This window comes from Phalacrocorax carbo, chromosome 2, assembly GCF_963921805.1.
Source record: "Phalacrocorax carbo chromosome 2, bPhaCar2.1, whole genome shotgun sequence".
Classification (NCBI taxonomy): Eukaryota; Metazoa; Chordata; class Aves; order Suliformes; family Phalacrocoracidae; genus Phalacrocorax; species Phalacrocorax carbo.
In genome coordinates this window covers 147,838,174-147,850,633 of record NC_087514.1, presented here as the reverse complement: position 1 = coordinate 147,850,633, position 12,460 = coordinate 147,838,174, and the positions used below count along the sequence as shown (strand labels likewise).

General features: G+C 39.5%; 1 protein-coding gene across 4 annotated transcripts in view; it reads right to left on the bottom strand.

The window, feature by feature from the left end:
* Positions 1 to 8,458: 8,458 nt before the first annotated feature.
* The window catches only part of SPAG6 (sperm associated antigen 6), a 34,759-nt gene continuing 30,757 nt past the window's right edge, over positions 8,459 to 12,460 (bottom strand). For all 4 annotated transcript variants that reach the window (XM_064444783.1, XM_064444784.1, XM_064444786.1 and 1 more), the window contains 2 exons: positions 11,308 to 11,453; positions 8,459 to 9,085 (listed from right to left, as the gene is read on the bottom strand). In XM_064444783.1, coding sequence (XP_064300853.1) covers positions 9,019 to 9,085; positions 11,308 to 11,453 — 213 coding nt within the window. In that variant the 3' untranslated portion in view covers positions 8,459 to 9,018. The remainder of the gene's footprint in view (positions 9,086 to 11,307; positions 11,454 to 12,460) is intronic.

Sequence of the window (12,460 nt, the reverse complement as noted above, 5' to 3'; positions counted from 1 at the left end):
TCAGCCTATTGTCACAGCAAAAACCAGCTGTTCGTAAGAATCTGTAACAATTCTGCCAAGACTCAGTAACTAGCCTTGGAAAAAGCGAAGTCAGACAAAAGGAGCGTGAACTATGACAAGCAATGTGTGGAGTGGGCTGAAGGGCTGAAGGAGATGTGAAGAGTAATTAGCCAAATAAACAAAAACACAGGACAAATTATTTAAGTGCATCGTAACCTGGAATCAAGGAACACAGGGAGTACCTCAGGTCTGGAAAGCATCAGAAGGAGCTAAAGGAGATTCTTGCATCTCTCCCATAGATAAAAGTTGTGTAGGAGATATGTGCATCAGTGAATTTGAGCTAAAGCAAATGAAAGAATTAAAAAACAAAAAGACAGACAAGATGAAGGAGATCCAGAAGAAAGTGACTGACCCACTCTTATGTTCAGCAGGAGAAAGAGAAGGAAGTAAATGAACCAGCCGCCTGTTCAGGGCACAACGACATGGCAGGAGAAGACAGCGAAGACCTCAGTGCTGTGCTTCTGGAGCTATGGAAAATGCTTTTCTAATGAGGAGTTTTTCGGTTGCATTATGAAGCCAGATCAAATCTCCCCATTGCTTTGTTCTTTCACTTGGTTTGCTTATCTGCAGCAGTAGACCTGATGGCAGTTAAACAGGATGGAATTTTTATCAGGTTTAGAAATTGTACTTGCTGCCTACGGTTTCCCTGCAGAACAGCTTCAAATTACGGCACGGTTGTGTGAAGTTGCAGAGTTTTGTCATCTAACCATTCCACCAGTCCAGAGCACATCACGGGAGCTGCACCGCCGTCATCTGACTGCCATATGCCCAGGCCTGAGAACCTTCCTTCAGTGCACAGTCACCATCAAATCAACAAAAGCTGTCGTCTGGTTGAGGGTTTTCAGGACCAGTTCCCCAGACAAGTAGGGCGGCTTGTCTGCAGCACTAGTTAACTAACATCCATCTTTTAAGTATTCTTCATGTGTCTGTCACCCCAGGATTCCAACACACTAGCACCACATTTCATTCATCTGCAACAGATTGGAATGAATATTCAGCTGAAGTTTTATTAGCTTACAAGTGAATTTTCCCAAATTACCTTTTAGTTTTGTGGATTTTTTCAGTTCCTTCAACAACTATTGCTAGGGATTTTCACACTATAATCGTGACAGGCAACTTAGCTGTGTATAAAATGATCTCTAGCTCTGGCCCTTTGGGTTACCCAGGTTGAGGGGAAGGGAGAGGTATATCCCTCCTTCAACCTCCTTCAAGATTCAAATAATTTTCATTAAAATTACAGAAAATTACTTGTGGTCTCCGAGGAGCAGGAAAAATCCAGATTTCAGATTACTTTTATAGGTCTGTATCCCTCCTTTAGGTGTGCAATGATATAGCTCTGTCTATTTTCACACAGAAGGAATCCAGCTGAGAGCACATTTTATTATAACTCCAGATGATGTTGAAGAGGATGAAAAACTCGTTTTTCTCAGGTGGTCAGAGAACACGTCCCAGTAAACTGGCATTCTTTCCTCTCTCATCTGTATTATACAGAGGAATTCAAATTGTTTATAAAGCTGTTTCAAAGATGTTTTGAAAAAGAAACACACAAAGTGCAAAAAAAAAAAAAAAAAAGGAGGGATGGTCCTGGACTTTTTCACTTTTTCAATTACTTTTCAATCTCTTAAGAGCAGTCATTTAGGTCAGAGTAGTTAAACTGCTATAAAACAGCTGCTAAAGCATTCTTCTATTGTAAATGAAACAGCAATTTTACCAAACATTCCCATTGCACGACTACATTAACATAAACATAAAATCAGAATTTAAAAAAAAAAACAACACTTGGAGGGAGAAGGGCTAGGCCTAAAATAATGATTCATGATTTCATGGTAATTTAAGTCAGTAGCAAAATTTTTAACAGAATTTGTTACTAGTAGGTCATGTCTGATTTATCTTTTTAAGATAACATAAATATGGGCAGATGGTCCAAACTGGAACTCGACACCTTAGAGAAAAAGACAAGTTTTCACCCTTGCTGTTGGACAGGGCAATGTATCACAAGCATAGCTGTAGCTTCTGAAATGGCAGCTTCTTAAAACACTCATCAAATGGTTCATTTTCTCCTCTTTAACCAAGGGAATTGCCATAAGAAAATGAGTTAAGGTCAGCTACACACTGATCACGTTGGTAAACAGTAATAACACCTAGTGCTCATAGCAGTCTTCAACTTCAAAGCACTAACAAATGACATCCCTGGGATATCCTGAGGAGGTTTAAGTCCTCCCTGTGCCAGACCCAACCAGGTAGGGTTGGTGCACTGCTGCCAAATGGACATGCGATGGAAGAGAGGAAAGGAATCTATAATTCCTCTCAGTGGTGTGGGTATATGCTGTACTCAACCTTTTCCAGGGCAGGGTGGGGTCTTAACCCATGCAATTAAGAACAGTCTAATTTCAGCTCCATCTCTCTGGCTGTGATGGCCTACAAGCAGCACAGGCACGAGGCCTGCTCTCCTTGAATGCTGCCCAGCCTCTCACTGCAAAATTTCCCCATCTCTGGTGTGCTCCAAGCCCTTATAGTCTTCACAGATAAACTGGCATAGGAGTTGCTTTGGAGTGACTGATAGCAAGAAAGTTTCATATTGTTAAACTGCTTATAGAATGACTGGAGTTATCCTCCTTTCTGTTCCCATAAAACAAAAACATCTGTAGGAATCATGATCCAATGCTAGGCTGGCGTGAGCAGCACTGCCACTGTGTCACCAACTGATGCAACTGCCTGGCTCCAAAACAGGAGGCAAAGACAACAAACCCCATGACCAAACTTGGAGATGGCTACAGCAAAGAGGTATTACTCATGAAAGCAGATAGACAACTTGAAGCTTCCTTACATATTCACTTCCCTAAGCAGGTAATAGCTGCAACACCAGCATGGTTCTGATACTTCTTATCTCCCTTTCTGCCTTATGCCCTGCATGGCTGGGGATTCCATCTCCAACGCGGAGCACAAGCCATTCTCCAAAAGCTCCAGAAAGGGTTTCCTACCATTCCCTCATTTGAAGCACTGCTGGGGAAAAGAAAAAAAAAAGGAAGTCATTTCATCACTTGCTTCCAGCAAGAAGCAGAGCTGTTCAGAGCACAAAGGAGTACAGGTGATGCAGATCCAGTGCCTGATTCTTCACTGCAATGGAAATCAGGTGGGTGCTGCTGACCTTAATGGAAATTAGTACCATAAAGATGACGTTAGTGAGTAGAGGACCTGCCAATGGCCTGCTGTCCTCCAGCTACTAAAGATACTTTACGGAGGCAAGTCTTGTGAAAGCAAAGACAGAAATCATTACATTTTGGTTGACCATGCTTGCAAGCGTGTATGTATGTGCGTACAGGGAGGAGTTACATAAAGATCAGAGCAGACTACAAATGGGAGCTATTCTTTCCAAATTTTATACATTGCTTGAGTCATAAAAAATTAACTTCACCCAACTCGGTAAACTCCCTTCCTTCTTTGTTCATATTCACTCTAGTATATCCATCATTTTTGATCCTCTACTTATTTCCATTGTTGGGGCTTATTTTCTGTGACTTGAGAACCTGAAATTGTGCCATATATCTTTGTAGCTCATTGAACTAACCAGCATTTATTTTAATTTAGTAAGGAAACATTTGGCTGGGTGTGACCAAATAAATACTGTGTCTAAACCAACACAAATATACTTTGCACAAGGCTATAAACCTGTCTCAGGGCTCTAATGATATTGCAAGTCAATGATGCTTCAGTGCTCTCATTAACATGATTCCATCAGACCTCCATGTTGCCTATTACTAATTTTTAACAATAGGTTGTAATATAATTTATAGCACTGTGGGGCAACAAGGGATGGATCTTGGTAGTAATCCAACCTTTTAGGTTCATAATGGCTTTAACACTAACCTAATATTGAAAGGTGAACATGTACAGAGGCCATCAGACCTAATTACAAATAGGACAACAGGGATAAAACACATCACTAGTCTGTATCTGTGAAGACAAAACTTTCCCTGAGAGCAAAGGGCACAGATCTTGTCACAAGATTATGAAGAGTTTTGTTGCTGATTTTGACACAAAAAATAATCAAGAACTTTGTTTTAAAGAAAGACATTAACACACTTTCCCCCCTCTCAAAATTTAATTTCTGTTATGAAACGAACAAGATATAGAAAAGTTAAAAGTTAGTCTGGGTACCTATTCTTTAACTCAGTTTGGACGTGGCAACTAGGAGGAACAAGCATATTTTAATGAAGAAAAAGCAAGCCTTCCAAATCTCTGGAAATCTGTTAAGATGATGACATTAGTACCCTCACGTTGTTCTTCTCCATAACTTGCTGATGCATGATAGTGAACACAACAGGTTTCTGCTACAGACAGTAGATTGTGGTCCTCAGCACTTGGCTGAGCACTCAGCAAGCCTCGTGATCAGACCTCTGGGTAGGAGGGAACACGAACCACTATGAACTGTGTTTAACCCAATTAAGAGTAACTTCTTGTGAAAGGCAGCACAATACCATTTCCCGGTTTAAAAGGCATTCTCACCATCAAAATATGCTTTAGTATTTCTTATATGTATTTTCTAATTCAATCTTTTGTTCAGTATCTAGAAATACAGTACAGTGGTAATAACGTAATTAGTGTTTTCACTAGCTAAATTATAGAGCTCACTGCAGAATACAGCACAGTAGCATCAATATTAACAGTTAAGTATTATACAAAAACGACATCAATAGTTTTAGTATAGTCATGAGAGACATTGTAATTTCCTCTTTCTCCAAGATCCCTTCAAATTGCATCAGTGAAGAAACTCATAAAATCCACTGGCTTTTAGTTCAACTGAAATTCTAAAAATCAGCATCTTGAAGATTTCTTAGGTAAATTTTTGTAGGTTCTTGAACAATATTCCTTTCTGAATATGGTATTAGTTATAAAGAACTTAAGTTCTGCTGCATCGACTTCTCATATGAATTTAATTTTCTCAGCACTTCTGCAAGTTAACAAAGGAGTGTAACAGATACTTCACAGCTGAAGATGATGATACATAGGGATTTGTAATAATTATCCATGACCATAAAAGCCATCCTGTGGCAGTGCAAGAAGTGGAATCGCTGGCTTTGCAGTCTAGTGCTGCTCCATATTTCCTTTCTACCCTGGTCATGTAGTGAGATCTAAAACTCTAACAGCCAAGATACTGGACACCAATAGGCCATTAAGGAAGATACTGAGGCAAGCATGCTTTCACAGACTCCTCACCTGAAGGGACAATAGTCAGCCTCCCCTACACACCCAGAAATCAGAGGACTTCAATTTACACCAGAAGCTGAAGGCTATCCCACAGCATCCTCCATGCCTACAACTCCGTTTTGGCCAAGCTAATTCACAACCCCCTAGACCAAATTAAGAACACTGAGGATCTGCCCTCACTCCGTCCACTTCCTAATTACAGTAACTTTATGCTGTACTTCACAAAATGAGATTCATTTCTTCCTTCACCAGTTCCATTCAGCTCCTTCAACATTTTGTTCGTTTGTTTGTTAAGGTGCAGATCGCCAGCAGATTGATCACTTCAGATGAGACAAAGCATTCCCTTGGTAAATCCCTCTGGAAATGCAGAACATATTATATGCACAAGAGTTGAACTCCTTGAATTTCCCCTTTTCAGATCCTCTTGGTTTCCAGTCATTCAGATAAAGAATGGAGCTTTTGTAGGCCAGTTAATCCATCCACTGAGTGAAATATGGTAAAGTTTTACACATCCACATGTTCTTTCAAGGCCCTGGTTTACATCTGTAGATGTAATAATAGCTGTAGTAATGCAGAAGAAAATCATGGCTCGGGCCCCCAGAGAAGATCTTTAAAAGACTTGGGTTGAAAAGTCCCGATGCTGCAGTCAAAGGAACTGGCAAAATGATTTAAGGGCTGTCTCCGCTTACATTTATTTCTGCCAAAGCACTGGCTTAATTTTCTTTGTGTGTCTTAATAAGCCACCTCTGTGAGAGGGACTCTTACTTGAAATGCTTGTATGTCCTAGGCTCAGAAGTAGGCACTGTTGAGTGGTAAGCTGAGACAAACATCCAAAGGTAGTGTCAGGCTCAAGCTGCAAAATGAGCCTGTTCTTCATCTTCTCTAGTATCACAGTCACAAACTAGCATGAAAACAGCATTTGCACAATAATTAAAATGCAAATCTACATTTTATTCTATGAAATTGAGACAAATGATACACACTTGAAGCCTGCCAGAGTAGCAATTACAAACATTAATATAGTTTTAGATGATGACTTAAGCCAAATGAGAGAATGGGGTAGAAATGCTGTACATCAGAGTTTGTGAAACACTACAGGAAAAAAGCAACTCTTGCCCTAGTAATGTAACCCTAAAATATAAATTAGCGGTAATTCTGCTGTAAAGGGCTAGATCTGCCTTGTGCAGACCTGTACCTGCAAGAAGCCTCCAACCACAAGGTGTAGGTACAATGTAGGGAAGTAGCCTGCCAGCAAAGGAGAGCTGAAGGGGTCTCAAAGTATGAGAGAGGACTTTGCACTGCCACAGCCTATTGGGATGAGGCATTGTCCAGGAGAGTCCTGCAACAAGAGGCCATACAGGCACTGGCCTAGGACAGAACAGCCTAGCTGGTGTAAAGATGTATTTATGCTAGGTCTGATTTAGATTGTGCTCTGCACAATCAGATCACTTTGAAGGTTTGACTTGTGCAATCATTTCCTTTGTCAGGAATCAGAAAAAGACTGTGAAAAGACTGTGAACAAATTGTTTAGGCATTGAAATTTAACCCTGTGGAATCCTTACAGTGTAGCACAGTGTGACACAGCAGGAGCACATTTGTCAGGGGACTGAAGCCTCTTTGCTCTCTCTGCACAAAACATATACATTAGCATTGTGTGGTGTGGGTGTGCTCCCAGGCACATGATGCAGCTATGGGTACACAGCTCCATGCCTCCCATCTGCACTGCAACTGCATTCAGCCTGCTGCACCACTTCTGTTCCGTTAGGGAAAATAAAGGCTTCAGATCCTTCAAGAGTGTCTGGAAGCCCTTCCATTACATTTTCTTTTAGCGATGGTACAGGATCCATAATGCATTGAGAAAATTATTGAGTATTACAAAAATCTTTTTTAATAGACCTAACGTTTTTCCACTAGTGTCCTAGTATTAATAATGTCAGAATATAAACACCAAAAACAAAAAGGCATTTGGTAGAAGCTAGTCAGTTCCAAGACTGTTCACTCTGATGTGGGCTAAGGAAAGCACCCAGCTGGTGTGGTTTCTATACCAGCATTCATGGCACCAACAGTTTCCATCTCAGTTAGGCTCCGCAGAGCAAGGTACTGTGCATCCCCTGCTTCTCCTGAGAGCACCAAGTACCTCACAGCGGAAGCACAGCCCTCTGTAGAATTAAACCTTAACACAAGATAACCCTTCAATGTTTTTGTGAACTGTTGAAAAACATGCTGACAAGAATAAAAGAAAATAGCCATTTGGAATTTGGCAGAGAAAAGCCACTCTAAATCATTTCCAACTGCAATAAGTCTTTGCTCCTGTTTTACAAGTAATAGAAGAGACTATCCCTGTTTTATAAACTCATTCAGTTAATATGTTTAAGAAAGTAGACAAGTTTCTCTCCTGCGGGGGTTTTCAAATATTGTCTTTCCTTGTGGCTGCCAGTATTTCAACATCCTGTTCCAGAAACACTGTTTATTACTCTTTGGGAAAAAAAAAAAAAAGATAAAGAACACAAAAAACTGCTGCATATGAGGAAAAGAAAAATGGTTAGAAGAACAAAAAATGGTAAATGACAGATACATAGTAGGGGATACTAAAGAATTGTGGGGTGCTCCCTGCTGCTACAATATACCAGAGGAGTAAGCAGAATGTAAAAGTATTTTAACTTTACGTAAGAAGGCAAAAGTATTTCCAGGATGTTCTACAGACAGGCAAGAGCTCATACCTCCAATAATCTCCACGTCGATGTGATCTGCAACTTCAAGACTAAGTTCCAAGTGTGTTTCGACTCAATTCTGCAGCAATTTCAGCTCTTGAAGAATAAGTACTGAGCAGCCTTAGTTCCATCACTCAAATCAGTGGAGCTCAAGTATTCTCAGGTTTCCCTTGAATGTACTCAGAACTTTGCTAACTGTGTTCCTGCAGCCAAGCAATTCTCCTTCTGAGCCACACAGATTTGCTTCTGACCAAAATGGAGCCAAACCCGCCAGGGTCCTTCCCTTTGTGCATGTGGAAGTTCTAAGTTCACTCCCTTCCAAGAGGAACGACGACGCATACACCAGACAGTGTATTGCTCCTTCCTTCCACAGTGAATCCTGCCTTAATTAGGACTTTTGCAGAAGATATATTATCTACCATGTCAAGACCACCACACCATCATATCATGCAGAATTCAGCCCTTTTATCATCATCAGATCTGATTATTTCTTTATTTAGCAGCTACTAACATGTTTGGAGATGCAAAATTACATCAATTTACTTTCTGAAAGGTAGCAGTAGGAGATATCTCAGTGCAGAATGGATCCATAATTAGAAAAAGCACAGGGGCCAGCTTTTTCCCCCTCACCAAGCTTGGGAAGCTCTAAACAATATGCAAAGGCAAAAGGGGAAAATGTCTACAGTACTGAGAAGGCTAAAATTTGAATGAGATAATAACAAACCTTTCTTGTGGAAGGAAAAGGAAATGACTGATTCTAAAAAAGCTTCTATGATAAATCATCACCCCTGCATGAAATTCCATTCATATATGCAGCAATATCTGGTAGTAATGTTAGAGAAAAACAAAAAGGAACAAAAACTTAGCAACAAACAAGTTTATAAAGAACAAAATATAGCTTGCTGGAATTGCTGGGCTCTGTCAGTAGTTCACACAGTAGAAGGAAATTTCAGAATCAAACAAGAGTTTCAACAGCTGTATTTGTATTACAGTCATAAAGGCATAAATGTGAAATACAGCTCTAATAAAAAATTGAAGTTTATAAAACTGGATGGTAATTTTCCACCCTTTCCAGAAGTATCTCAGAATATCCAGGGGAATAATACCTGAAAGACAAACATTTTGTTTGTGCATTAGACTACAATGCATGTTCTGTGCTAAGTAATGAAACACTATTCATATTTCTATTGATCAGGAAAAAAATCCTAGCATTAAACACTGGTCAAGCAATTCTACATTTATTCCCCTACAATATTTTAAAAGCCTGCTTTTCAACTTATGTTATTGTTTATACTTGGAAGTCAGGTTTTCAAAAATATGTTTAGCTTCTTGTAGGGCAGGTAGGTCAGTGGCTTGTTTTAGATAGGTTCAGCAGCCATAAGTATTGTCTTTACTGAGAAATGTAGATGTTAACTTCTTTTGAAATTATGGCCTTTAATAAAAAAAGCATGAGTTTACACAGAACCACAGGCTGCCAGACAACAATAGTCTACTGCTGTTCGTCAAACATAAGCACACACCCCAAAGCTAATGTGAAGTCTACATCAATGCGAGAAAGATTGATTCTGGAACAAAAAAATTTATCACAATGACCTTCTGTCTCTAATGCCAACTCAAGGACGGAGATTATCCAATAGGTTTTCATTAGAGTAGGACTCTATGGTGCCATTATTGTCCTGCTGTCATTCAGTTGGTTTTCCACAATGGACAAACTACATGCTTCCAATATGCAAGCATCACCAAAGCTGCATTTAGTTCTTGTTTTCCAGGTTAAGAGTATCTGAAATTTATTACTGTGTTATTCTAAAAACATACATCTCAGTATCCTGGTTTTGGAGGCATGTAAGTTGTCACCTCTGAGCCCTGGAAGCTTTAACTATAAAGACAGAGGTACACACGACCATGTAATACATGCCTAAAATGTATTCCAGTAGAAATCCCCAATGTTTTCACACTGAAAGAAGATCCATTTACCTTGTTGATTTTAATTTTCTGGATGATTTCTGCATAATGTAACTCTCTTAAAAAATCCTATTAGTTCTCTGATTGTAAAGCTAACTTTTCAATGCATTATTATACTCTGTCTGCAAACAGCCCAAAATAACAGGTCTCCAGGACAAACCCAGAGCTGGAGTCTATTATAGCAGCTGTGCCTCAGGCAGCACAACCAGCATCAGGCAGTAGCACAAAGAGGCAAGCTGGAGATGCTCGAAGGGGCCCTTTTCTTTATTACATCCCAGCCTACATAAGTAACCTTGTTTCATTTACAGGGGGAAGAAAATAGCTGTAACAAAGAAACATCAACTATATCCAGAAAACAGTAAGCAAATGTCCTCTTTCCCTCCGAAGTATTAGCATTTGTAGCTGCAGAATAAAGTTTCTTTATTATTTTGGTTTACCCATTTGACCGCCACTGGCTTTTCCTTGTGGAGACAAACAGGGCTTCATTTTGCATGACTTAGTTTGTAGCTACTATTAGCTGAAGAACTCTGTTGCTATAATTAAAATTGATGATGCAGATTTTCAGAGCCTGTAGAGGGAGTGCACGAGTACAGCAACCTTTTGATGTGTTGATGGAGTGAAGGACTGGTAAATGGATATCTAGAATCTAGGAGGGCATTTCTCTCATTATTACAATTTAGGATGGTGACATTTTGACTGTAAGCTATTTAATAGTGTTTCTGTATTCATTAAGGGCAAAGTTCAACTTGGTGCAGACAGCTGGTGTATGGTCCTTTTATATAACACTTAAGCCTCATGATGAGGCTGGGGGAGGAAGGGCAGCTGTGGGCAGAGCAACCACGCAGGAGAGCCTCTGGACCCTCTGTACATCAGAGGAAGTTTCAAAGGAGCCTCTGAATACACTATCAGACAGGCTCTTAGGGAAGTGAAGGATACAAGCAAAGATTCACCAATACCTGTTATTTGGAGCCCGAATAATCCATAAATAAGTTACCGAGATAAAATTAACTTCCCACGGACGTTCATTAACATTAGAGTGGTTGTGCTGAAGTCTTGGAGTTTGTCTAGGTAGTGCAGGACTGAGTTTTCTCCCCCAGTTTCTTGCAAGAGCCTGATTATTTGGCCTTTGTTTACAGACAAAGAAATTTGACTCCCAAAACAATCAGAAAAGAGAAAGCATTCAAAAGTATGTGTCTAATGGTCATGTTACCACTGAGGCAGTTAACCAAATATTATGCTGTTTTATTAAAAACAAAATTCATGCAAAAGTTAAACTAATATTTTAAATCCTTGCATTGTGTTGTTCCTGTGAAAAACATCTAACAATGTTATAAGTATGAAATTTTTTACATTTCATTTTCCTTACCTTACTACTTCCTCTGGGTAGCAATTGTTAATAGTGTTGATATATTCCTGAAGAAGTGACCCAGGTTCTGCTTTTATTTCTTGAACCTTTTTAAGTCCACCAGTTGTTACAAAGAGACGACGCGCTTTACTGTCATGTGGTAACACCTACACACAGAAAAGTACATTAAAAAAAAAAAGAACATTTTCTTTTAGAGGAATCTCTCTTCTACCAGGCTCAAATACTGCTTATCTGTTTTTAATTCAGAGGACAGATAAACTGGAACACATCAGAGGTACAACATCTGTAATGATTACTGTATTTTAGCACCCAGTTGTATAGGAAAAAATCATAATCCAGTCCTTTATGGTTGTAACATAATTTAACATGTACTTTAATATGTAACATATATAAAAATACTGAATTGAATATTTATCTTTACTTAAATAATATTTCTTGAATTATTCCTACAGAGACAATATGATTGTGGAGATTAAATAGATAATAAAACCAGAACACTTGCATGGAATAACAACAATAACAATAGCATCTGTTCCACTTAAACCAAGTTATTCAGGTCTTTTATGTCAATTCCCACAGTTTAATTGTAGAGCAGAATCTTATATCATTGTAATGATCTAGTATAGATTAGTGCATGAAAACAATACTGAGAATTGTTGCAAGTGAACAATGCAGCCTTGAAGCATTGCATGCTACTATTAAATTCCTAGATATTAAAATCCTACAACACACTGTGTAGCCATGGAAGCCTTTTACAAACACACATACACAAACACACAAAGCAAAAATGTGAAGTTTCTGCAGCCAAAGGGGATGAGAAGCAGAAATGATCAGACAATACATTCTGTGCTCCCTGAGTGATGCCAATATGCAGCTCTGTCCAGAGGATGGGAGGGAGGGAGAGATGGAGGCAGGTGGGGGCTGGGCCACGCAAGGGAGAATGACAGCATGTAGTCCATAGGCCCACAGGGCTGCAAAAATATTAAAAAAGAGAGAGAGAGAGAATGCAAGATGTCAGCTGCATCTACAGCAGAACCAGATGGGTTTAAAACCAACACTGAGAGTTACATACTATGGGGGCAAAAGCATTTTGTAAGCCTTCACACTGGTCAGACAAATCAAGCCACAGATTTGGCTGTATCCCAGCCTAAAA